The following is a 27,601-nucleotide window of genomic DNA, read 5'->3' as shown; positions in this document are numbered from 1 at the left end:
GATGTCTGTCCTTCACAGACCCACCAGCCCCAGCTAATCTGTGTTGGAAATCTAAGGGCTGTCGCAAAGCAACATGTCATCATTGGAAAGAGTGACCGAATCACTGTTCCCCTTGAAGAAGGACTGACATCTGCTGTGGACAAGCTATTTAAGCTCTACTGGGTGTGTAACCTGGCCTATCCATGTCAGCTAAGCTCCATGTTCTGCTTCTTTGAACACATCTATGACATGCCTCTCTCAACTAGCCGGAAAGCTAAGGTACTGAAGCTCATTTCGAAGGTTAAAGCATCACAATTCACAGCATAATGTACACTTGTCCAGAATGTCGACAGTCACAATTCACAGAAGTAAAGAAGCTAATTTGGCATCTTCGTGAAATACATGCATTGTCAAAGGGACTGAACTTCATTCTCATTTGCAGCCAGGATGGTTGTCCAAGGACTTACCACAACATCAAATCATTTACTAAGCATCTTTACAGAGATCACCAGTTAACATGTACCACCGTGCACTATTTGTTACTTCACATACTGTACTTGGCCTAACATATAGAACAGGTAGTGTGCTGCCACTTAAAACCAAACACTGTGGAGAATGTTTGTTTGGTGAGATAATTCACATCATACCACGGGCTGATGCTGAGTCCTTTTTGATGTTTATCTGCATTCTTTAAATTGAGTACTTTGATGAGCATTTTTATGCATATGTCAAGCGAACCAATGACTATGAAATGATCAGCTTAGATGATGCTTCAGATGTTAGGCCTCTTGATGTACTAGCCATTTACAACACAGACAAGCTGTACTTGAATCCAAGATCCAAATTGTTTAGCCTCACGTTTTGTAGTTCTGTTTTTATAAAAAGGGAATTTTATTTCTGTACTGATGTTCAATGTTAAATTCATCAGGTTTTCTAAAAATACGTGAGAACAGTGAACAATTGTGACTAATTTTATATGAGCTATGTTTTATACACCCCTTACTGTTTGGACTTTTGTTTTTAGGTGTTCATTATCACAAAAGACAATGAATTAGTTACAAGCATGCATGTTTTTACATTTAAAATATCTAAAAAACATCGAGTTCATTTATTACTTATACCAAACGAAACTGTAACATTTTAAATGTAAAAACAGTCATGTTTGTTACAGTTCAAAATCAAACACGTGAATGTTAATTCATTGCTAATTCCAAAAGAAAATTGAACCATATATAGGCATGATAATAAAAATGGAATTGAATTAATTAGTTTCATGCTTTTTTTTAACATATTTGATACATTATCTTGATTATGCATAATCAACACAAGTTGTGTAAAAAATGACACATTTGTGAGTTCATTAGCCTGACACATTTAGTGTGTAAAATTGGATTACACACTGGATGTGTCAGAATCAACACAACATGTGTCGTCTCTGAGCACACTCGCACAATGTGTTAAAATTCGACACAGTCTGAGTCATTTTTGACACGTTTCTTTTTAGAGTGTACGTAAAAGACTTCCTAAAATCAAACTTGGGTAAAGGGAGGAACTAGAAGAGTTTGTGATACAGGGAGGAAAAAAGGAGGGAAAAAAAGAAGCGAGCCAGAGCTCAGGGTAAAAACTGGCATAGATTTATTTTTATGTAAAACTAAGATCCAACACTGAGTGACTGTAGACAGGTGTTTCAATTTCATTGTCCAACCCCGGTATGTCCCAAATGTGTCTATAAACTGGGTATAGGATATATATGATATCTCAATAAATTTTATAAAACATATTTTCTTTTTTTTTGTTTTTTTTGTTTTCAGCTCAGAAAGTCATTTTGTTACATTTGTAATAATACTTTTCATTAATTTAAGTAATGTCTTTTTGTCCACAGATCTTTCAGACACATCCCATGTAAAAATGTCCCCAGAGCTCGTCAAGCTAGTCATACGGTTAGCTTATTAGAATAGGCAGCAGTGACTTCATTTAACTCACAATAGAAAAAAGGGCAATTCTGTTTATACTCTTTTTCCTAAAGTTCATATTAATACTTGTAAAGGGTTAAGCATTTAGTGGGTGTTAACATATGAACAGCTCAGGCATGAGGGATTGTGGTAGCTGCCTACCGTTTCATACACAGCCAGTCTATCTCTGCTCTCTCCTACTGGTATGCAGATTAGCTAAGTGTCAAACGGTCAGGTTGTTACCGTCATTTAATGGTCCATATTATGTCAATTTACATTTGAGATTTGTAGGTATAAACATACACATATTCACACACATATTTTTTCACAGTTTATTTTTTTCACCTGCATATCCGATTAGCCTAAATTTTACCCTGTATATTTAATTCCCAGCGCCAGAGAGCTTTATTTTCGTGATAAATATTTCTTAAAACTGCATTGACACTAATGTGGTGACGTGTTTGTGTGTGTTGTGTTGGTACATGTAGATCAGGTGCAGCAGTGCTGCTGGGGTTTTTAAACACAGGGTTCAAACACCTTTTACAAGGTAAAATTCAAGCACTTTTCAAGCACTTTCAAGGCCCATTTTCAAGTTTTTTTCAGCACCTTTGAGCAAAGTGGTAAATTAATGATAACGGTGATATCTCAAAACTGCGATTCAGCGATAATCAATATATTGCAAAACTATTCTCCACACTTCACAGCGACTGAGCTACTGAGAAAAAAACACTTCTATGTAAGTAAATAGCAGGAGTTATGGATTTATTGGTGTCAGTTTCACACGAGTTAAATACCAATGTTCTCAAAATACTGAGTATCTCAACATAATGTGTATCCAATAAATTTCGTTCCACTTCACGATTGAAAGATTATTGATCTACTGTTCGAATTATGATGTATCTGGCATGATACGTCATAAAGAAGAAAAGGAGATCCAGTCCAAAATTGTAGTTCCGTCAGATTTTATTCAAAGAATCTTCTGAGCAAAACAGTTTTTTTGGATACATCAAAAATTGAGTAAAAAGATTATTGAAAAATTGAATTGAAATAAAAAGGTGAAAATAAGAGGAAAACCCCAAAGGTGAGAAAAGTTGGGGTTTCCAGAGTTCTCGGCTGTGTGAACAGGACCTGTGGCTCTGTAGTCCCTCTCGGGAGAAGCTCTCCCGCCCAACTCTACTCTTCTTCCTAGACAGAGTCTAATAAAAACAGGCATTCGCCTGGCCTCAGTCTAATAGTGTGTGAGGAGGCTCCTCACACCCCCCGGATCCTGATACTGATAAGCAGTTATTCATCCTATACGTCAGCCGAGAACTCGGTCACCCCAACCTTATCAGACTATAGATTACATGTACAGAAACTCATGGTTCTGCTGGAAAAAATCAATCATGCTCAGTTGCAAGAAAAACGGCCTTGCTTTGAGCACAAGGACACAATATACATACATTCTAAGTCACAATGTGAATCATCATGAATCGTGCTAAATGCTTGAATAACATACTGATTAAGTTAAATGCTGATTTAGTTACACACAGATTAACCCTTTAATCAATGAACAATGAACATAGTAAGGCAAAACTCCTCCGTATTCTTACACACTTGTTAATTCTTCACAAAAAACAAACAAAAAAATCATATATTTATGTTTGAAGCCCAAAATGTGGCAAAAGTTTGAAAAGTTCAAGGGGGGGGGGCCGAATACTTTTGCAAGGCAGTGTATATAGTGGTTGCTTGAATGTATGTTTGGCTGTGTACAAAAGCTTTTGGCTAAATGCTTAAGTTGAAAGAATAGATAAGATTGCAGATCTTGCAATATAAAAGCCTTTTATTGAATCGCATAGATATGAATATGAGTAAATACATAAGGTGATGTAAAACAACGATAATAGCTGGTACTGGATAAAACAATCAATAAAGTAAATGGATTAGATATTTTTAGTACCTTTAGAGATATAAAAAACCCTTTAGCAAAATGATACCAAATAAGGAAAAGATAACAGAGTATATAACTTTAGCAACACAACACAACCAAATATCCCTGTAGATTAACTTGCAGATTTTTAATCAGACTGACTGAACCATAGACCAATGAGAAAACCAGTAGAGCAGGGGTGTCAAACTCATTTTGGCCGAGGGCCACATTGGCATATTGGCTGTCCACTGAGGGCCAGATGTAACTTATAAATGTAATAAAATGTAACCAAATGTAATATAAAATGAATGTAATTACTCCTTAATGTTAAATAACTCTCAATATACTATTTATTCAATCAAATATTACAGTTGCATGGAAAAATGTTTGCTTGTTGCTCTATTAACATAAATCCTTTTAATTTGTCATGTTATGAAATCCAAAAACTCCATCAATCAAGAACCAAACTATTCAAGTGAATAGAAATTACATTAAATACAAGTTACATTAACTTTGATCAAAACGTTTGATACTGAAATAAGGCTTAATAAATATAAAATTAAAAATTGTGAGCTGTTAAGAACATGTGATAGATTTAGCATTTCCTCAGATTTAGCAGTTCCTCATACAACCACTAGTCGGAGCTGCAGCAGCAGCAGCACAAGCCCGCAGTCTTTACTGAGTCAGAGCTACAGCCCAGCCACGGGCTACAGGGCTCAGCTCAGCCAGTCTGGAGCGTTTTTAAAATTTTTAAGTTCTTCCGTGTATGAAATAAAATAACCCCACTAAACAGATAATACAGCTCTCTACAGTTCATCTTTCAGCCCAAGCAGCTAACAGCAGCAGTTTAGAGCAGCCGTCACGGAGTCACTGCTCGGATTCCATTATAAACAGGTCAGTTAGCGCGCTGCTAACCTCATGATGTTTATAACTACGGAGTTTAGTGAACACACCACGGCTGCAAGGTTAGACTGTTGAAGGCTACTGAAGACTATTAAAGTCTATTAGAGGTTATTGAAAGGGTTATTGGGGGCAGAAATCAGTAAAGGCTGGTTAGATAAGTTATTCACGTCCTCGTCCTTTGCTGTGGTGAAACTGTGACTAGCGCTGTCACAGTGATGTTTATTAACGTCATTAAAACAGATTTTGTCAGCTATTGTCTTATAAATATTTACACAGAACTTATATCTCTTCTAAAAAGCGTTTATTTTGGTCAGTAACACTCTTCGTAACACAAAAGGCATACCGGTCTTTCGACTTGAAGCACAGCCGTCCGTCTGCATCAGCTTCTCTTTTTCTGGACATTATGGGATAAACGTTTGTATGTCTCAATTCCACCCGCGAAGTTACGCCTTCCCTCCGGCAGGGTTTCCACATCAATGACTACACTGCCGTGTAGTGGCAGTAAGCCGTAACTTCGCGGGTAATACAATCAAGCATTGTGGGAAAAGTAGTTTTTGGTCAAAGAACGCTTCTGACCTATTTATTATAGACACTAAGATCTTACAAGCTCTCGCTTGGATGTGGCCACATTTGGCCCGCGGGCCTTGTGTTTGACACATGTGCAGTAGAGGGAATCAAGGATCCTGCAGTCTTACTGCTGCACAGCCTGCTGAGTGTTGCTTTCAGTATGGAAACTACAGCTAGACCGTTTTTTTTTTTTTTTTTTTTAACTCTGAAAAGGGTTTTGTTGGCCTTTTGTTGCAAGCTAAGAATATTCTCTACTCCTAAGAATACTCTACTCCTTTAAACTACGACATCTAAATTTTAAAAGACTAAGTAATGCTAATCTAACATCTGGAGCAAACACTGGCAGTGCCCTCGCTCCAACTACAAGCTACAAACGTGGAGTGGAGGAAAAAATAAAGAAAGTTTTTATATGTAAACAATTGAGAATGTGTTAAGGCTGTAAATGACATAAGTTGACCAAATGATCATTTCCTACTTATGGCAAAGCATATTCAATTTTTAAACCTAAAAATGTCCCAGAATGATAAAATCCTCACTTTTGTTTATTATTAGTTCTAAAGCTAATGCTGAGATTTAATATACGATTTTACTCTGAGCTAGCATCATCGCTTTACTATTTATTCAGCATATCACTGAAAAAATTGTAAAAATGTATGTTCCTAGTTTATGCTGTTAGTGGTACCATTTATGATTCTGTGTGTAAAAACTTCTTAAAACACAACACTAAGTGTTGAAGAGCTCTGCAGGCATTAACTAATGTAGGTATACAAACATACATAAAAACACAGCATGAAATTCAGTAAACATCATCTCTGGATAAGATTCATTTTTCTGAACCTGTAAAAAGCCATTTTTAAATGAAGTTCTTGTAACAGACTGAAGATTTTGTGCATGATGAGGTGTTTTTGGCTGTCTGAAAGATTTAAGGTTTGCATTTTTTATGGCAGAGGAACAGATTTGGGATACTTTTCTATCTTTTGTGAATGCACTGATGTAATATAAGTTCACTCTGTAAAGTAAAACTCTTCCCACAGTCTGAACAGTGATACGGTTTCTCTCCTGTGTGAATGCGCTGATGCAGTTTGAGATTACTCTGTTGAGTAAAACTCTTCCCACAATCTGAACAGTGATATGGTTTCTCTCCTGTGTGAATGCGCTGGTGTTTTTTGAGATCACTCTGTAAAGTAAAACTCTTCCCACAGTCTGAGCAGTGATACGGTTTCTCTCCTGTGTGAATGCGCTGGTGTATTTTGAGACTACTCTGTTCAGTAAAACTCTTCCCACAGTCGAAACAGTAATACAATTTCTCTCCTGTGTGAATTCGCTGGTGTATTTTGAGATTAAACTGTTTAGTAAAACTCTTCCCACAGTCTGAGCAGTGATACGGTTTCTCTCCTGTGTGAATGCGCTGGTGTATTTTGAGACTACTCTGTTCAGTAAAACTCTTCCCACAGTCGAAACAGTAATACGGTTTCTCTCCTGTGTGAATGCGCTGGTGATTTTTGAGAGTACTCTGTTTAGTAAAACTCTTTCCACAGTCTGAGCAGTGATACGGTTTCTCTCCTGTGTGAATGCGCTGGTGTATTTTGAGATTACTCTGTTGAGTAAAACTCTTCCCACAGTCTGAGCAGTGATACGGTTTCTCTCCTGTGTGAATGCGCTGGTGTATTTTGAGACTACTCTGTTCAGTAAAACTCTTCCCACAATCGGAGCAGTAATACGGTTTCTCTCCTGTGTGAATGCGCTGGTGTATTTTGAGATCACTCTGTGTAGTAAAACTCTTCCCACAGTCTGAGCAGTGATGTGGTTTCTCTCCTGTGTGAATGCGCTGGTGTTTTTTGAGATTACCCTGTTGAGTAAAACTCTTCCCACAGTCGAAACAGTAATACGGTTTCTCTCCTGTGTGAATGCGCTGGTGATTTTTGAGATTACCCTGTTGATTAAAACTCTTCCCACAGTCTGAGCAGTGATACGGTTTCTCTCCTGTGTGAATGCGCTGATGCAGTTTGAGACTACTCTGTGCAGTAAAACTCTTCCCACAGTCTGAGCAGTGATACGGTTTCTCTCCTGTGTGAATGCGCTGGTGTTTTTTGAGATCACTCTGTTTAGTAAAACTCTTGACAGAGTGCTGATGTTCCTCCATGTTGGGACTTGGCTCCATGTGTCTGTGAAATGTAGCAACAATTTCTGCGTTTTCAGGAGATTCTTCTGGATTAGGGATGCAAATGATTAATCGACTTTAGATTAATTGTCGATCAAGAGTTTGCTCGAACAAAATGTATTAATCACGATTAACCGCTAGAGGGCGCTGCTGTAGTAACTTGAACAGAGCGTGAGAACGAGAGGTGAACACGTCTCGCGAGAGACTGGGGTTGAAAACAAAATGAAGCGGGCGAAAAGAAGTGCGGTGTGGGACCATTTCAACATTGTTAATTTAGGCAAAGAAGTCAAATGTTCTCTGTGTAATGCGGTATTAAAATACAACAGTTCTACTAGCTCACTCAGTTATCATTTGAACACCGTGCATGCAGCTCTCTTGCATGGCACCAGTGCACCTGGTCAACCTAAAATCACAGCTACACTGGGAAGGCGAGCGTGTGATGAGAGAAGGGCAGAGGGCATAACAGAGAGGATATGCAGCATGATCGAGAGAGATTTGATGCCAATCAACACAGTTGACGGTGCAGGATTTCAGGATCTCATTGCGTTCCTAGAGCCAGGCTACAATACCCCTTCGAGGCCATCAATAACCTCCCGCCTCGAAGCTCGCTACGAAAAAAAGAAGGGTGAGCTAAAAACAAAGCTAGCTACTGCTACTGCTGTAGCCCTGACAACAGATTGTTGGACGGCTCTAACAACAGAAAGTTACATTACCGTGACGTGCCACTACACTGACGAGAACTGGCAGCTAAAATCTGCAGTCCTGGTTACGACGAACATGTCGGATAGACACACCGCTGACAATTTAGCTGACAAGCTCAATGATGTTGTGGAGACTTGGGGACTCTCCGGTCGCGTTACAGCGTGTGTTCACGACAACGCTAGAAACATTGTCCAAGCAAACAACCCCACACGAGTCAGCTGGAAATCAGTTGCATGTTTTGCACACACGCTAAATCTCGCAGTCAATGATGGCTTTGCTGCTGCTGGGATAAGCAGAGCAATAGTGGCAGCGGGAAGGTTGGTGAAACATTTCCACCACAGCACAATCGCAGCCAAAGCCCTGGAAGAAAAGCAACAGCAAATGTCGCTTCCACCGCATCGCCTCATTCAATCCTGTAAAACCAGGTGGAACTCTGTCTTTGACATGTTTCAGCGCCTAGTCGAACAGCGGTGGGCCGTGTCAGCCGTGTTATCAGACCGGTCCGTGACAAAACTGGCAGATGCGAGGACGCTGGAGTTGAGAGACGACTACTGGCAGCTAATGGAAGATATGGCACCCGTGTTGGGAACCCTGAAGTGTGCAACTACGGTGATGTCTGCCGAGTCGGAGGTGTCAATCTCAAACACTTACCCCATCACCTTCAGTCTAATAAACAATCACCTCGGCGCTGCAGACGGAGACAGCCAAAAAGTCGCAGAGTTCAAGGAAAGAGTGCGAGATTCGCTGGGCGAGCGCATGAAGGTATGCATCCATTAATTATTAAAACTATCTATATTCAATAATAATAATAATAATAATAATAATAATAATAATAATAACAATAATAATAATGATAAAAAATATATAATGACGCAAACACCTGAATCTATTTTCAACAGATTAAGTCAGATAACCTCGACTCATCCACCCCTATGGTCGCAACTATGCTTGACCCTCGCCACAAACACCTGGGATTTCTACCTCCAGCTACCAGGAGGTCAGCTCATTCCAAACTGCTTGAACTGGCTACAGCTGAACGCGACAGCGTCACAGCAACAGGTGCCGCCGCCGCCGCCGCTGGAGACGACGTGAACACTGTCCAGACAGCAGCGCCTCAGCTACATGGGTCTACATCTGCTATGAGTTTACTCCTGGGTGAAACCTATTCCAATGCCCACAAAGGTGGCGTGGAGAGCGAAGTGGACATGTACTTAAAGGACCCTCCTGCACTTCTTGAGCAGAACCCCACATGCTGGTGGAAAGTGAATGAAGGGAGGTTTCCGACGCTGGCAAAACTAGCAAAACAGTATTTGTGTACGCCAGGCACATCAGTCCCATCTGAGCGTGTATTTTCAGCAGCTGGCCTAACTGTAAATAGACTGCGCACACGCCTTACCCCTGACCACGTTAACATGCTCATTTTCTTGAACAAAAATATATAGGTCCAGTTGTGATATGAGCTGTATAGCCATTTGTCACATTTCAGACACGAAAGGGTAACATGATTTGATCATTACTTTATTTGCTTGTTCTGGTTTGAGGCCCTGTAATGTTTTATGTTGTGTCCAGGGACCCTGTGAACATTTCATTCTATTTTGCTGTAACCCTATACAAATTAAGGCAGAAAATGTTGTGAATGATTCAGTTGAGGATTGTTGAGGATTTCCTAATTAATAGCCTAGATGCAGTTTCTTCATAATCTATAGGCTCAATAATATTCTGTTTGGCTGTCTATTTAATTTCTTCTATTCTTTTTTTTTAATATGTCTAATGTTTCAAATGCAAGAACTGAGCCAGTCCTTAATTTATTTCTTTTTTTTTTAAATTAAAGAATGTATTTTGTTATACCATAAAAAAAACGTCTGCTTTCTTTTCCTAATGCATAATTACTTGAGGAATATATAATATAATATAATACAATATAATTATCATAATATAATATGCACTTTTTGAACTCAGTGTTTTAACTATTTAGCTGATATTTTTAAAGCCCCTATTGAAACACTGAAATTCAGGTGAAAAACGCCGCTTATCAATTAATCGAAAGTCGATCGATAAGATCAATCAACTAATGATTAATGAATTAATCGATAATTTGCATCCCTATTCTGGATGGCTTGTGCTTCACCTCTTTCAGCAGTTTAACACTGTTCTTTATTAAATATCCTGGTTGTTTATTCTGGAAAAACAAAGAAAAAAAATTTTGTGTATTAAAATAAAAGCAGGTCAATTAACCAAAAAGAATTACCTACATTAGTTACACTATATGGAGAAAAATACTGGGACACCTTCATACTACAATAAAGGCTTCAGTACTTTTATCCCATTATAAATTCACAGACATTTTAATAGGTAGTTGTATCTTGACTGTCAGCAGGCTGCAGCTGCAAAATGTATGTAGCAGAAACACTGCTGCTGTCCAGCACTGAATACAGTGTTATACTACTACTTTAGTAGTATCACACTTTACACTATAATCCATACTACTAAAACTTGAAGCTCGGCTGCGCTCCGGTCCACACCTAGAACCTCCCGCTATGAAGCCGAGCGGAGCGCAGTGCGGCCGAACCGAGTTCCTCGATTAGGCTCGGCCCTGATGCAGAATTTTAGATTTTAGATGCAGAATGAGCACACCTGATGCTTCCACAAGTGATTAAACAGGAGAGATAGTTGAGGGAGGCAGGTCTAATTCAGTGTTCGGCTTTCAAAGGTCTGATAAACTTCAGCTTGCTCCCAATTGTGCCGGAAAGTGGAGTTGACTAGCAACAGTAATGCATCTAATCTGTTCCACCACCTCAAGCAGTTTCACTACACACAATATCTTCCTTATTCTGGCTGAAGCACTTATGTAGTTTATGTTGTATCTAAGTTATTTATAGTTGATATAGGTTTGTTTATTTGACGGTGATATCATGTTCCTTTTATATAAATGAAGGCTTTCTGCATTCTTTATCCTGGATGAGGCACTTTTGTTTTGATCTGTTAAATATGTTTACAAAAGGATAAGAAGCTCTGCCTCTGTTGTAATGTAAAGTTATTTATATTGGTAAAATGTAAATAGGTTATTGGTTTTTGTTTGACAGAGATGTCATGTTTTTATATTGCTACATGCAAATAAAGGTGAGCATTATTTCATTCTGACATTTTTTAATTTCTAAAGTATTATACAGTTTTTTATGAGAGAAGGCTTTAAAGACAGTAATAGGTACAGATTTCCATTGCAGGGATTCCTAACAGTTTTTCTGAGGCCTTCCAAATATTTATATCCATCTATATTGTATCGACCGAAATTAAGGAATGTATCGTGATGTAAATTTTGGCCATATCGTCCAGCACTAGCTGTAAATATGTCATACTGCTCTAACAAAGTGTATCTCATTTTATCTTATAAATATCTTTGTAATTTTCTGACTTGCAGTATATCTCTACCCCTCACCTTTTATAATCAAATATTTAGTTTTTCAATACAATAATTTCAGTGACCGGAAGCAGAAAAAGCCTGTATTAAATGTATATGCTTGATGAAGAGTCTCGACCTACCCCTTCCTGTTTTTATGTTCTAGAAATTAGATAATATTACTTTTTTTATTCAGGTGTAGGACCATTTATGGGATAATTTATCTGCATACAATCACAGCTCCAGAAATGACATTAATCTGTTTTAATAAGGCAGTATGACATAAAATATCGTAAGAAATAATGTTGCCAATATTTTTGAATATCATGAACTATATTACCCTGAAATATGGAGCCATATCACCCACCCCTAATTATCACATTCAGGGTAGTACTTTCTTGCTGTTTTAAGCAAAAGAAAAATTCACACTGTTTTCATTTTCTATTATATATCTTCTAGAGACATTTTATATATGTTTATGTCCAGTATAATTTATTTTACTTTAATCCTGCATATATGGAGTGCATTATTACCCAGCAAAAAGCTACACATCGGCCCTTCGTGGGCTAAGTGCGGGCACTGTGGGCAGGGGCTAGCCCATTAAAATTCCAAACAGGCCCAACATGGGTTTTCTGTGGGCAGCCTGTTCATTGGCTCGCCCACTCAAATCCTATAAAAGGCCGCTGTGGGCTAGCCTGAACTGGTCCAGTGCATTAATGCCCCTGTAGGCCCAGTGTGGGAATTATTTGGACAGCCAACACTTTGATGCGCCCACACAAATCCCAGGCAGGCCCACTGTGGGTCAGCCCACATTCAGCCTGCACCATTTCACACCCTGAAGGGCCAGTGAGGGATATATGTGGGCAAAGCACAGTTTAGCATGCCCACACAATTCCCATGCAGAGCCAGTGTGGTCAGCCCAAATTCAGCCTGCACCATTTCATACCCGGTATGGGTTATATGTCGGCAACCTGCACTTTGGCATGTGCACACAAATCTCATGCAGGGCCACTGTGGGTCAGCCCTAATTCAGCCTGCACCATTTACACACTGTAGGCATTGTGTGTTATATGTGGGCAACACGCACACATATGTGAGCATGCCCACACAAATCCTATGCTAGGTTACTCTGGGTCAGCCCAAATTTACCATACAATATTTTACAATCTGAAAGTTTGTGTCATAACAAGTTCATATGAAGGGTATCTGAATATTTTTTATTGTTTTTGTCTGTGAGAGCTAGGTAGATTAGCTAGCTTAGTGGATAGGAGCAACACTGTGTGAAATGTAGTATCAGCTCTGAAAGATTTTCTAAACCAAAAGTGGAGAAAAATCAAGGTACCACAGCAGAGTTGTGCAGAGACCTTTATATTTTTCAAGACATATACTGTATAGCTATACATTTTTATTTATAAAAATATTTGTATTTAATATTTTGGATAGCTACGACTTTGCTCCATGGTGCTGATTCATAATCTCACCTTTATTATTGGTAGTGCTGATAATAAATAAATAAAAATATTAAATTATAAATGTTTTTGTGCTTGACTATACACTTTGTGTAGGCCAGCAAGGTTATAAAAGTTACATATTTTTTTTATTTTTTCATGTGATATTTAATTGTGAGGATCATGTAACCAACAAATCCACCCCCCTCCTCCTCCCCCCTCCCTGCACGTGCCTTTACCACAGAGCAACGATCAAGCTTAAAGGCAAAGTCAGTGAGTGACTTTGGTCTGTCAAAGTGACTGAAAGGTAAGTTATAATTTCTGTTCTACTATACGCTTTTCTATTTTTTGCTAAGATACGCTAATGTGGTGCTAATGCAGTTACCACTCTCAGGTTATTGTAGCATTATAAGGGTAGCTATGTTGAAGTTAGCATTGTGCTAAAAAAAAGTTAGCATTGTGCTAAGTTAGAATGAGAATTTACCTCACATTTAAATAACACGAGGGGCTCCCAAGTTGGCAGCTTATCTCGGCTCTTGGAGAAAGACGGCTGTTAAGTAAGTTAACTTTATATCCAAGTATGTCAACAATAACCAGCTAAGGGAACAATGGCTTGCTAAGGGAAATATTAAGGGAAATGGAAAATGGAAAGATATCCACTTAAGCTAAGGGAAAGATATCCACTTAAGCTAAGGGAAAGATAGCCAGTTAAGCTAAGGGAAAAATAACCAGTTAAGCTAAGGGAAAGATAGCCAGTTAAGCTAAGGGAAAGATATCCAGCTAAGCTAACGGAAATATAGCCAGTTAAGCTAAGGGAAAGATAGCCAGTAAAGCTAAGGGAAAGATAGCCAGTAAAGCTAAGGGAAAGATAGCCAGTTAAGCTAAGGGAAAAATAGCCAGTTAAGCTAAGGGAAAGATAGCCAGTTAAGCTAAGGGAAAGCTAGCCAGCTAAGCTAACGGAAATATAGCCAGTTAAGCTAAGGGAAAGATATCCAGCTAAGCTAACGGAAATATAGCCAGTTAAGCTAAGGGAAAGATATCCAGCTAAGCTAAGGGAAAGATAGCCAGTTAAGCTAAGGGAAAGATATCCAGTTAAGCTAACGGAAAGCTAGCCAGTTAAGCTAAGGGAAAGATAGCCAGTTAAGCTAATGCAAAGATAGCCAGTCAAGCTAAGGGAAAGATAGCCAGTTAAGCTAAGGGAAAGATATTCAATTAAGCTAATGGAAAGCTAGCCAGTTAAGCTAAGGGAAAGATAGCCAGTTAAGCTAATGCAAAGATAGCAAGTCAAGCTAAGGGAAAGATAGCCAGTTAAGCTAAGGGAAAGATATTCAATTAAGCTAATGGAAAGCTAGCCAGTCAAGCTAAGGGAAAGATAGCCAGTTAAGCTAAGGGAAAGATATTCAAATAAGCTAATGGAAAGCTAGCCAGTTAAGCTAAGGGAAAGATATCCAGCTAAGCTAAGGGAAAGATATCCAGTTAAGCAAATGCAAAGATAGCCAGTTAAGCTAAGGGAAAGATATTCAGTTAAGCTAATGGAAAGCTAGCCAGTTAAGCTAAGGGAAAGATATTCAGTTAAGCTAATGGAAAGCTAGCCAGTTAAGCTAAGGGAAAGATAGCCAGTTAAGCTAATGCAAAGATAGCAAGTCAAGCTAAGGGAAAGATAGCCAGTTAAGCTAAGGGAAAGATATTCAATTAAGCTAATGGAAAGCTAGCCAGTCAAGCTAAGGGAAAGATAGCCAGTTAAGCTAAGGGAAAGATATTCAAATAAGCTAATGGAAAGCTAGCCAGTTAAGCTAAGGGAAAGATATCCAGCTAAGCTAAGGGAAAGATATCCAGTTAAGCAAATGCAAAGATAGCCAGTTAAGCTAAGGGAAAGATATTCAGTTAAGCTAATGGAAAGCTAGCCAGTTAAGCTAAGGGAAAGATATTCAGTTAAGCTAATGCAAAGATAGCCAGTTAAGCTAAGGGAAAGATATCATTTTAAAAAGTTTTGGTATTTTTGTGAACCTGATATCCTGATATCAGCCACCTCACATGTTTATAGAATGTAACTACCAGTCACACACAGTGACTGTAAAGGCTATTTATGTTTCACCATGAATAGCCTGAAGAAATTCAAATTCAAATAACTATCACTATATAAGAATCACTGTAATCAAATACAGTCTGCAAATTTCTCTAAAATTAAGCATTGTACATGAAAAGACACTAACAGATGTAGTATTTACCTGACTGCATTCTCATATCTCTATATTATTATTTTAAGAGGCCGTGAGGAGATCAATCATGCCACCACCAAAGGATGCAGAGATCGAGCAGGTTGCAAAGGTTTGGCTTTGGAATGCACGGGACCGTTCAGGTGGACGGAAGCATCGTCTCATGCAGTCTCTTCAAAAAAATAGTTAATTTATGATCTATGCTATATTAAGGCATAAACAATATTCATTTTTTATATTATGATTAACTATATCTGTTCTATTTATGTAAAGTACATCTATTTTCTCCTTCATTATTATTGCTGTGAGATAAAAACCTTAATGCAAAAACTAATGTTATATTCAATTAGAATTTTTTTTACTGGTTTGATTGGGATGACATTTTGGTTCCAAGTCTACAAGCAAGAGGAATAAAATTAATAATAGAGATCAGGGGTGGGTTTCCTGAAAGCTTTGTTACGCTAAGAACTTCGTTAACTCGTACTTAAGATTGATCGTTAATTAAAGAGTGTTTCCCAAACCCGTGCGTAACTAAAGTACTACGTAAACTCGCTCGCAGATTAACGAGTGACCTCACCCAGTCGTTATTCTTAAGAGCTTCTTTAGGGGATCTCGACTTGCAGTTCAGCACCTTAAACACCAGGGACCGCCAATTTTGAGGGAGAAAAATTATAATTTCCCTGGTTGAAGCAATTATATTATGTTACTATTAATTATAATCAATTATATTATATATATAATTATTATTATTATAATAATTAATATTATTATATTATATTATTATTTCCCGTGTCTACTGGTGCTCCGGTTTCCTCCCACAGTCCAAAGTTCAGGCTAATTGGATGTCGGATAAAAATTGCCCCTTAGGTGTGAGTGTGTGAGTGGATGTGTCTGTGTGTCTGTCTGCCCTGCGATGGATTGGCGGCCTGTCCAGGGTGTATACTGCCTTCCCCCCGATGCCGGCTGGTATAGACTCCAGCCACCCCCCCGCGACCCTTAACGGATAAAGCGGTTGGCGATGAGTGAGTAAGTGAATGAATGAGTTATATTATATTATATTATATTATATTATATTATATTATAATGCCAACTTTCTCTGTGTAGTCTAACTGGGCATACTGGAATTGACCAATCAAACCCATAAATTATTAAAATCCAGATTCCTGTAGATGATGCTCACGGTCTAAGCAAAGCTGCAAAGTCACCAAGTCCGTGGATTCTGTAATCAGGCTGTTATGTGGCATACACACACTTATATACACTTCCCACCAGCCCGGGAATTACAGCACAATACAATATATTTCCATTCTATTGGGAAAATTCCTGGTACTGTAGGTCCGGTGCAGGGGACGCCTGCAGTTTCTTTACTCACACCTACACGTATTGTAAAGGGTATCGGTGAATGTGCAGGTAATATTTAATATTATTCTTTATTTAGGTGCTTCTAATCAACATTGTGGCCGTTCATCTGGGCAAACTCTGGGGTGTGTCAGCTCACAAATATATAAACACCAGTCAAAAGTTGACGCGTCTCTTTTTTTTTTTTTTTTTTTTTTTTTTTACATTGTCGATTAATATTAAAACTATGAAAACAATTTATTGACGCATATGGTATTATCTAGTTAACAAAGAGGTGCATGCCTTCAAAATCCCCTGACCTAAACCCAACTGAGATGTTGATTTAGGATGAGCTGGAGCTTTACAGTGTGTGTGTGTGTGTGTGTGTGTGTGTATATATATATATATACACTGCTCAAAAAAATAAAGGGAACACTCAAATAACACAATAAGACTCCAAGTAAATCAAACTTCTGTGAAATTAAACTGTCCACTTAGGAAGCAACACTGATTGACAATCAATTTCACCTGCTGTTGTGCAAATGGAATAGACAACAGGTGGAAATTATTGGCAATTAGCAAGACACACTCAATAAAGGAGTGGTTCTGCAGGTGGGGACCACAGACCACTTCTCAGAACCTATGCTGTCTGGCTGATGTTTTGGTCAGTTTTGAATGTTGGTGGTGCTTTCACACTCGTGGTAGCATGAGACGGACTCGTCCGTTCCCCAGACCTGAATCCGATTGAGCACATCTGGGACATCATGTCTCGCTCCATCCACCAACGTCACGTTGCACCACAGACTGTCCAGGAGTTGGTGGATGCTTTAGTCCAGGTCTGGGAGGAGATCCCTCAGGAGACCATCTGCCACCTCATCAGGAGCATGCCCAGGCGTTGTAGGGAGGTCATACAGGCACGTGGAGGCCACACACAATACTGAGCCTCATTTTGACTTGTTTTAAGGACATTACATTAAAGTTGGATCAGCCTGTAGTGTGTTTTTTCACTTTAATTTTGTGTGTGGCTCCAAATCCAGGCCTCCATTGGTTAATAAATTTCATTTCCATTGATGATTTTTGTGTGATTTTGTTGTCAGCACATTCAACTTTGTACAGAACAAAGTATTCAATGAGAATATTTCATTCATTCAGATCTAGGATGTGTTATTTGAGTGTTCCCTTTATTTTTTTGAGCAGTGTATATATACACACTCACACACACACAGGAACATACGTATATGTATTATTATATTATTTTTATACTATTAATAATTATAATAATAATAAATTAATATTATTATCAATATTACTATTAATAATATTTGTACAATATATATTAATATAATATATTAACAATAATAGTTTTAAGTTTAATGTTTATTAAACATTTATATATAAACATATGACTTATTTATTTAGCCATATGTATCTGTAGGAGTATTTTATTAATGCCAAAGTACATCCTTTTGTAATTTAAATTTCAAAATATGTATAATATTGATGATTACAACACTTTTTTACATTTTTAGGGTGTAATACTGAATAAATACTGCATAATAATCGATATGTGTGGATCGATTGAGTGCGCTGTTTCAGGGGAGGATTCAACAAAGACGTTCTTTAACCTCCTTTGTTAATTTTCACGTTGCGAAGCTCTTTGGGAAACACTTGCAGAACTGGCTCGTTCTTTACTCACGTCATTCGTTAGTTCGTTCGTTATTCGCTAAGGTTGATCGTTTTTGGGAAACCCACCCCAGAGGCTTTGTTCCAGTAGCAATAATAGTATCAGTTTATTATTCATCTACTACATCAGTCTAGTGCATTTAAGTATTTATTCAAGAATATGATTTGCTGTTTTTATTGATGTGTATATATATATTATATATATATTATTATTATTTATTTATTTATCTTTTTTTTAAGTTGTATAATTCTTTGTTATTTTGCATTATGTTTGATATTTATATCATACCGTTTATTATAAATACTGTTTTTGCAAATGGAGATATTTACGCAGTACATGTTTATCTACATGCTAAAATATAAATTTGGGATTTATTATTAAGTAATTTACTTAAATATTGTTGTGTGTTGTTTATATTTCATACATGATACTTTGTAATAAATGTATTAATTTACTATACACTTTAAATTGTGTTATTTATATAATTGTTTTACAGCCAGTTGCAAAAAATGTCAAAGTGCCAATAGCACAGCTTTAAATTTTCTTTCTTGAAAAGTGTTCACTGTTCAATATTGCACAGTTCTAAAAATTTGGGGCCACAATTGGTTTTCCACTGAGGGCATGAGTCAGTGTGTGTGTGTGGGTGTGTGTTAGTGTTAGAGCTCTGCAAATCTCTGTTGGCCCAATGGGCCAATGCTTTGGTGTTGATTTTGCATACAGGAGTATATCTTCGCTGGCCAAATGTGGGCTGCCTGAAAAGGGCCCACGCCGTGGGGCCGACGCTATACTGGTGAGCAAATCTCCATTGGCCCAATGTGGGCTGCCTGAAATGGGCCGACGCCATGGTGCTGGTGCCGTCCCGATGAGCAAATCTCCGTTGGCCCTAAGTGGGCTGCCCATATGGGGCCGATGATGTGGGGCTGATACCGCACCGATGTGCAAATACCCATTGGTCCGATTTGGGCTGCCCGTATGGGGCCGATGGCGTGGGGCCGATACCGCACAACGTGCAAGTCCCCAATGGCCCGATGTGGGCTGCCCATATGGGGCCGATGGCGTGGGGCCGATACTGCACCGATGTGCAAATCCCCAATGGCCCGATGTGGGCTGCCCATATGTGTGTCCGAAAAATACGGTATTGCCTTTGCCTCTGATATTGGATTGCTTGTGTGTTACCTGGACTGTGTTTTCACTACTGCCTCTTGGATTACCTCTGACATTGGATCTCTCGTGTATGAACTCTGGACTATCTCTTGTTTATGGTATGGTTTTGTCTTCATTGCTCTGGTTATTGGTGATTACCCATTTTTCTGTATTGACTACGTCTTACATCTGTTTATTTTATAATAAACACGTTTTTATCAGTATCTGCACTAGGGCTGGCCCGAATAGCGTTTTTTGAGCTCCGGATATTCGGCACTGATTCGAAGCGAATATTCGAATATCGTTTTTAAAAAAAGAGGTTAAAAAAAATTAAAAAGCAAATCACGGCCCCTTTAATCCACTGAAAAATGTTCAATTTGCTCTGACCGACGAGACATATTCACCCCGGATTTTTGGTGTTTTTATCCCGGATTTTTGTGTTTTCACCCCATATTTTTTCTGTGTTTTTAGCCCAGATTTCTTTCTGTTTTCATCCCGGAATTTCTGCTGCCCCACACCGCGGCTTATCCGCTGCGTAAGCAGGCTAGGAGGCTGCTGCTGCACGGTTTCTCCGCTGCGCAAGCCAGCCCAGTAAATTGCTGTTTGTGTTTTCACACTTAGGCTATTTGCTTAAAAAAACAAACAAAAAAAAAAACGTTTGTTCAGGAAGTATTTTATATTCTTAAACATTGTTGATTATATTAGAGGACAGTCATTGTAAACTGTACTTGGTCTATTTCGGTTAAAGGATTGTGCAGGGCATATTACTGATTTTGTATTTTTGCACTTGGGCTATAAGCTCAATATTAAATATTTCGTTTGTTTAGAAATTATTTTATATTTTTAAACCATGTTAAATTATATTAGAGTAGAGGAAAGTCATTGTTAATGACGTTATTGTACTTGGTCTATTTCGGTTTAAGGATTGTGCAGGGCATAGTCTTATTACTGATTTTGTATTTTTGCACTTGGGCTATAAGCTCAATATTAAATATTTCGTTTGCTTAGAAATTATTTTATATTTTTAAACCATTTTAAATTATATTAGATAAGAGGAAATTCGTTCAGATATCATTTTTGTAGGCCAGGCTTTTGTAACCGATTTAGCCCCTACTGTTGCCACATTACCCCTTACGTTTTATTATATAAATCAGTTTCGAAGAGCCTTCATTTTTTATTATCATGTATAATAGAGGTCTGCGCGAGACTGATTTTTAAACCCACTCTTCCACGCTCCCGCGTTTCTGTCTCGTTACCGCTCCGCAAAAAAAATTGCTCCCGCCCCACGTTCCTAATATAAATTAAATAAACTACATTTAATGCTTCAAATTTACTTATATATTTATTAAAACAGCAGCGCTGAATAGTGCGGTCCCGTTCCTTACCCCAGTCCAAACACCATCGGTGTGTGCGTGTGTGTGTCGGTCCATCCTGCGCGTTGAGAGTTTTCTTTAGGTTTTTTTTTTTTACAATTATTACAGTTTTCTTAACTATTCATTAATTTGCTCCCGCATCGTCTGGATTAAACTCCCGCTCCAGCCAATAACAGTTCAGTTCTGTCCCGCGCGCAAGATATTCTGACGGGACCCGCGAGAACAGAAGTGGTTAGAGTGAGGTGGAACTCTGGAAAGGAGAAAATAAACGAATATCCGAATACCAAAATTAAAAACCGAATACCTACTCAACGAACGAATATCCGAATACCCGAATATTCGGGTCCAGCCCTAATCTGCACGTGTCTGCATTCTGTGCTCACCATGACACTGATAAAATGTACCATGCAGAATTTCAGGTCCAGCAAAACCAGGCGCAGACAGCTGTTATTTATAATAATGTGCTGTGTATTTTAAGAAAAAAAAAATATATTTGTTAGCTTGAGAAGTACTACAACTGGTCAAAGACCACCCCCCATAAGATGGGTATAACCCAAATAGCTTTGCTATAATGCTAAACTAATAAAATTTCTAAAATGTCTTCTACACCTGTTAATACTAAATTGACACAGTGTAAAACGCACAGTTTATAAATCAACTGCTCCAGAACAAAGACAATTATTAATAATTATCAATTGTTATTAATTACAAATTATTTTCTGGTTGTTTGTAATTTATCTCCCAGTCTATCTAGATTACAGAAATGTGAAATGTGAAGTAGTTTACAGACTTGGTATATGTAAAAATAAATAAAAACACCACAGGCTTATACATTAAACAGATTTTTTTCGAATTATAATTAGTTTAAACATCTATCAGTCTATCTAGAATTCAGAAAACGGAAGTTAAGCTTGATCAGCGATCTAACAGCGCCGATTTATTGTTTTTGTTTTTAGCAACATACAAAACACAACAATATACAATAGTACAAACTCTTGTAGAGGATCACAGCTACAATTTAGAAGCTAGGGGGAGCATACACAAACATACAGACTAGAGGAGCAACGTAATAAAATGATAATCTTAGACAAAAGCTTACTAGAGATCTGGTGTGAGATGATATTAGCAGTTTTCCATTTTCTTAATTTACTTAATGAAGAATAATATGACTTAAATTCATTAACGAAACGGGGGACATGTGGAATTTTGCTAAAAGTAAAATTATATTTATGGCATCAGAGAAAGCTGAACTTAAGTTTTTCAAATAAAACAAAATGTCCTCTACCTCAAAAGAAGGAATATTAAGTTTGATATTAATCCAATTTCTGATGTCCATCCAAAAAGTGTGTGAATATTGACATGAAAAAAACAAATGCTCCAGAGATTCATTTTCTGACTTCTGACAAAAAGTACATAATTCAACATCAAATTTGAATATTTTTTCAAGAAACAGGGCTACAGGATAAATCATATTTATAATTTTGAAATGGGTCTCTTTCACTTTAGGAGATATGGGCCAGTTAACAAATTTGGAATAAGCAAAAGTCATATTTATATTCTTATTATTAGGAAGTTTCTTGAAAGAAGCTCCATTATATTCATAGTAAATCTTCTGTTTCAAATCATCATTGATAGTCTTATTATTACACTTGGAGTCTACTAAATTACAGTCGTTCACTTTTAATGTGGGCATCGAAACAGTCACCTTTGAATATAAAATGACTTGTTTGATTAACTGAATCAATGCTAAAGGAATTGCTTTGCACACCTTCTTAACATCTTTAAAACTCCTAAGATTATATTGACGTATATTTGAGCATATGACATATGACATATTTGCAAGCAGGGTTATTTACCATTAAGCAGGGTTATTCACTATTATTCTATATATTTTCCCCACAGAATGGCCTCTGGACCACAGGGAACAGATGGAGTTAGGCTCTAACTTAAACACATTAGAAAGGGGAACACTTCTTTCCCCTCCCATACATTGAGTCAGACTTACTTATGTATGTGCGCTATAGGAGCGTACGTTAAGTGTTTCCAGATGTGAGGTGTTTTCAAACATAAAAGGCTGGACTTCAGCAATTCAAGCCAGAGAGCTACAGATCAGATTTGAGAAAACAACTCTCTCCAAGCAAACCTGGGTGCTTGTTGATGATGCTGTTCTTCGTACTAATTATTATTTTTTCTGTAATAGATTTTCTTATATACAAAGAACAGTATCAGCGAAAACTTATTTCATGCATCTACATGACATCACAGCTCAAGATTCTACAGCTTGCTAATTTAACAGAAAACTCCATATTGTACTGTATTAATACACAGAATAAAACATGTTAGCAAATTAAAGTATCTTTGTCCATGCTGTTTAATAAAAACTGTTAAAACACTGTAATAATAATAATACTTAATAATAATAATACTTAATAATAGTTATACTTAATAATATTTAGTAACAATAATACTTAATAATTAATAATAATAATCAGATTATTATTAAAATTATTATTATTATTATAATACAATGCAATAAATACGTGAATGTGACAATAAGAATAAGAAGTCACTTCACACTTTGACATTGTTTAAAAAAAATACACAACTAAACAACCAGCATTGTCAGGTCCTCGCCCTGTTTTGTCTGTTCTTGTGCCTGTTGTGTTGTTCCCACGTGACCCCTGCTTCTCTGTGTCCCCTGTCTCAGTAATTTTCCACCACAAGTCTCATTTGTAGCTCCGCCCCTACCCCAGGTGTTTCCAATTCTTGTGTGTTTCAAGTCACTATAAATATCCCCCCTCTGTCACTTGTCCCTGGTCGGTCTTTGCACTAACCTCTGTTGTTTTGTCTCTCTGTGTTTCTCCGCGTTTCATAGCCCTAGTCCTTGCTCTGTGTTTTTCTCTGTTTATTTCTTGTTTGTTTTTTTCTAGTTTCTTGTTTAGCTCCGTGTTCCCTAGCTCCCTGTATATACCCTGCTTTGTGTTTATTTCTAGTTTAGCTCCTTGTATATATTCCCTGTTTGTTTATCATTATTATTTTCTCTAGTTTGTTTATGTTCTCTAGTCCCCCTCGTTTATTTTGGTTTATTATCTTTGTTACGTGTTTACTTGTTTCTTTGTTTATCTTTGTTATTTATTTAATAAATTATTATTTGTTTTGCTCTTACCTGCACTTGCGTCCGTCTCCTCGTCTACCTGCCTGGGTCACCCACCGTAACAAGCATTATAGATAGATACTTTATTTTATTTATCCCGATGGAATTTTAGGGAATTTATACACTTAAAGAATGGAAAAAACTGAGAAGAAACAGAATAGAAGAAACTAACATTTGGGTTGAGAAATATTTGGCATTATGAAGTAAAAATGAAGTATATCCTGTTAATTACTTATGATCTGAGCCAATAGTTTAAGGAATTTTAATAATAAAGAATATTTAAACATTTGTCATTTAAAAAGTTTAGGCATTTTACAATGTTTGTAACTGTTGTAAGCATGGGTAATTGATGTACATTTATTATAAATGTTACCAGTATTTTAAATATTTTGTTAAACATATACAGATATGTCTAGCGACATGATTTATTGTTTAATTAAAGAAGCAATATGGAGAAAATAAATTTCTTTAGCCACTGCCAGCATGTTTAATACTAGGCGAATAGTATAAATATGTAGATTTCAGAGGTTTGACTGTACTTAAACTAGTGTTGCTGGGTAATACAGTTTTGCGCTGGGACTTTATTAATGTATTCTGATTCAGGAGACATAACTCTTTGATAAAATTAACATTATACGAAAAAATATATTTCTTTCAGCCACTGAAAGCATGGTAAAATTTACTTTAGCACATAAGTGTCACATTTCTTTACCAATGCGAACATAAATCACTGGGAATTGGAAGAACTAAGACTAACTTGGCTGAAGGTAAGTTTCTAACTTTAACTCGGAGCCTACTAAACGTGGTCAGCTCCGTTTCTAGAACAGGTAATTGAATCAGGCAACACTAAGATTTACCGGAGATAGAACTAACATCACAATAAAAGTCCCGTCCTTTTATACAAATATCATTTTTGTGTTATAATTATTATAATTATAAATACAGTTATTGTAGCTAACATTTTCACCATTTGACCAAAAAAATAAAATGAAATATAAACCATATTCCGACTAATGATCCATATATATTTATCCCCAATACTTCTGTTCTGTTCAAAGCATCTACCAAACCATTTAATTTACCACTTAAATACAAATTCAGACGCATTAAACAGCTAAACAATGTCTTCTTTATTATATCTGAACTGTTGTGTTAATGCTCCAGCCTGATGCTTCATTTACACTATCTAGCACTGTGTCTTGTGAAGCAGTTTTGTGTTAAATCCACCCTGTTCACTCTGTAACACAAGCACCCGTCCACCTGACCCTCTATTTCTGTAAACATATATTACTGTGAAAAATCTGATTCAACATGCCATCATATTAATAATGCACTCTGTGTATTGAACATTGGAGTAAAATAAATGATATTGGGCAGATACAGTCTGCTTCTGATAGATACAATAAACGAACCAATGATAAATATTTTCAACAGGACAATTTTAAAATCGTATTGTAATTGTTAAGAAGAGCTAGCTGGTATTAAACCATGTAGAAGCCACTGTGGTGCATCTGATTAAAATGCTGGAGATGATGTACTCTGAAAACAGTATTTACTGCAGCAGAGGAGTTGTGGTATATACAGAATAGATGAATGCAATCCGACTGTGTGAGTGTGTGATTCTGAAACAACAGATATAAAAGGGATACTTGAACGACTTGAAACACATCACTGACTACAATTTACAACACTAACACCTAAACAAAGATACACACTTCTATGAGGTGTTATCTGGTAATAATAATAGGCAGATCAGAAACAGCTAGAAGCTATACAGAGCTATACAAAGAGCTGATCAGTTAGCATAGCATGTAACTCCTTGAAAGTACACCTACAACTAGGAAAGTAATAGTTATGTACACTTTATGAATAAACAGCAGTGTAGGTACTTACAGGTATCTGAATGCACACAAGAATTAAATGTCCTCGGTAATCCCACAAAACTTTACTAAGCTGCACACCGTCCACTATCTCCACTGTTCCTCTACAGAAGTCCTCTCTATCTGTGGTATGCAAGCCCCCAACTGAGGCCCCTCAGTCTCAGCATCGCTCTGATTGGCTAAACAAGCGGAAGCATGAGGGTTGCAGGCACTGTGGGTGGGACTCAGTGGAGGAGCTATTTAGCTCCTGAAGTCTTTGGGCCAACTCTTGGCTCTTTGTAACAGTAATTGTAAAATATAAAAAAATATAAATAATCTCAGGTGTGTTTGTGCTTCTAATAATGATATAAAACATTATGTTCTAAAGAACAGATTCTTCTATTAAATCTCTGCAGGCCCTATTTACCATAATAAGAACAGAAACATTCACCAAGACTCACTGATTTGTACACTGTAGAGAAAAGAATATATGAATTATAAGAAACAGTGAAGGTGTGAGTAATGTTTTAAAAAAACAACTAAATTTAAGTTTAAGAACTGTGTAAATAAACGTTAAATCTGTTAGCTAGTAAACGCTAACAATTAAATAAACTGAGGTAAAATTTGAGGATAATTTACTCTTACTGAGGCAAATTAGCTTAGAACAGATAGTAATTTGTAGAATTGTTAGAATGGTGGCAATTAGTTCCTCCAAACCGTTTAAAAACCTTTCTAGGTCACAGAAAACAGAAAATAAATGCTCTTTCTCCTCAGAAACTTTGGGTACATTCAGTAGCTAGCATAGCCAACACTAGGAAGCTAGCTAATTCAGCTTTTTCCTAACTTACCAAAAATCAGCCTTTAATTATACTAATTAAATCTGAATTAGTTTAATCTCATAAATTTACCCATAAATTATTCGTGCTTTTCTCAGTTTATTAAACAGTATAAGAGAAAGAGAGCTAATTCACTGCTAACTCTGTTAGCTGCTAACAGGCTAATGTTGACAGGAATCTGACAGGAGAGAATCTACTGCTGAATCAAAGCCTCATAAAGAGCGGGGGCCTCATTTATAAAGAGTGCGTACGCATAAAAAGAGGGCAGAAATGTGCGTAAGCAACATCTCACGCAAGAATTGTGATTTATAAAGAAATACTTGGCGTGAAAACGAGCGTACATTTAAGCAAGGTTTAAGGCATGCGTATGCCTTCAAAAGAGTGCGGAGAGAGCGGGAATTAGTGGCATCATGTGGTAAAGTAGGGAATTGTTAGTAAATGCGCAAGCTTTTCTTCCTTCCGCATATTAGTTACCACATAAATCAAAATTAACAAAGCAAGATTAAGCATTACTTTACTTTATTTTTTACTTTATTACATATTTTTTCTGCATGTATAGTTAAAATTATTTCTGTATCTTATTCTGTATTATATGTATATGTAGTGTTAATTTTCCACTAACTTGTATATTTCACTTTGTAGTTTATATCAGTTTTATTTGTATTATCTGTTTTATCTCACAGTTGTAAAATCTAAAGGCGCAATATATATATATATATATATATATATATATATATATATATAGATATATATATATATATATATATATATATTAGCCGGGGCTACATGAGGAATATGCGAGAGTGGCGTATCCCATACTGAGATACCGAATGAATGCTTGAAAGAGAATACAAATTACATTTAAGAAAAAAAATATGCAAGAAATAAAAAATAAATAAATACCGGCCGTAAAACACTGTTAAACTGCTTTGTTTGTACATTTAGCTAGGCTAGCTACCAATAATAAAAGTCAGTAAAAC

At 37.1% G+C, this 27,601-nt stretch overlaps 4 protein-coding genes across 9 annotated transcripts in view; 2 read left to right on the top strand and 2 right to left on the bottom strand.

The window, feature by feature from the left end:
• Window positions 1-27,601, top strand: part of LOC125801117 (zinc finger protein 850-like) — a 527,199-nt gene that overhangs the window by 233,680 nt on the left and 265,918 nt on the right. The gene's annotated exons all lie outside the window — the stretch shown is intronic.
• Window positions 1-27,601, bottom strand: part of LOC125801170 (zinc finger protein 585A-like) — a 272,387-nt gene that overhangs the window by 205,662 nt on the left and 39,124 nt on the right. The window lies entirely within an intron of this gene.
• Window positions 2,877-7,518, bottom strand: LOC125801242 (zinc finger protein 585A-like). The gene has a single exon (XM_049477662.1). It carries the CDS (start codon window positions 7,469-7,471, stop codon window positions 6,281-6,283), a length of 1,191 nt encoding a protein of 396 aa, XP_049333619.1. The 5' UTR covers window positions 7,472-7,518; the 3' UTR covers window positions 2,877-6,280.
• On the top strand, window positions 7,525-10,273 carry LOC125801137 (E3 SUMO-protein ligase ZBED1-like). Its single transcript, XM_049477315.1, has 2 exons — window positions 7,525-8,935; window positions 9,073-10,273. The coding sequence occupies exons 1-2, from the start codon at window positions 7,694-7,696 to the stop codon at window positions 9,613-9,615; spliced, it is 1,785 nt and encodes a 594-aa protein (XP_049333272.1). The 5' UTR covers window positions 7,525-7,693; the 3' UTR covers window positions 9,616-10,273.

Source organism: Astyanax mexicanus, chromosome 4 (genome assembly GCF_023375975.1).
Source record: "Astyanax mexicanus isolate ESR-SI-001 chromosome 4, AstMex3_surface, whole genome shotgun sequence".
NCBI lineage: Eukaryota > Metazoa > Chordata > Actinopteri > Characiformes > Acestrorhamphidae > Astyanax > Astyanax mexicanus.
This window is presented reverse-complemented; position numbering and strand designations above follow the sequence as displayed.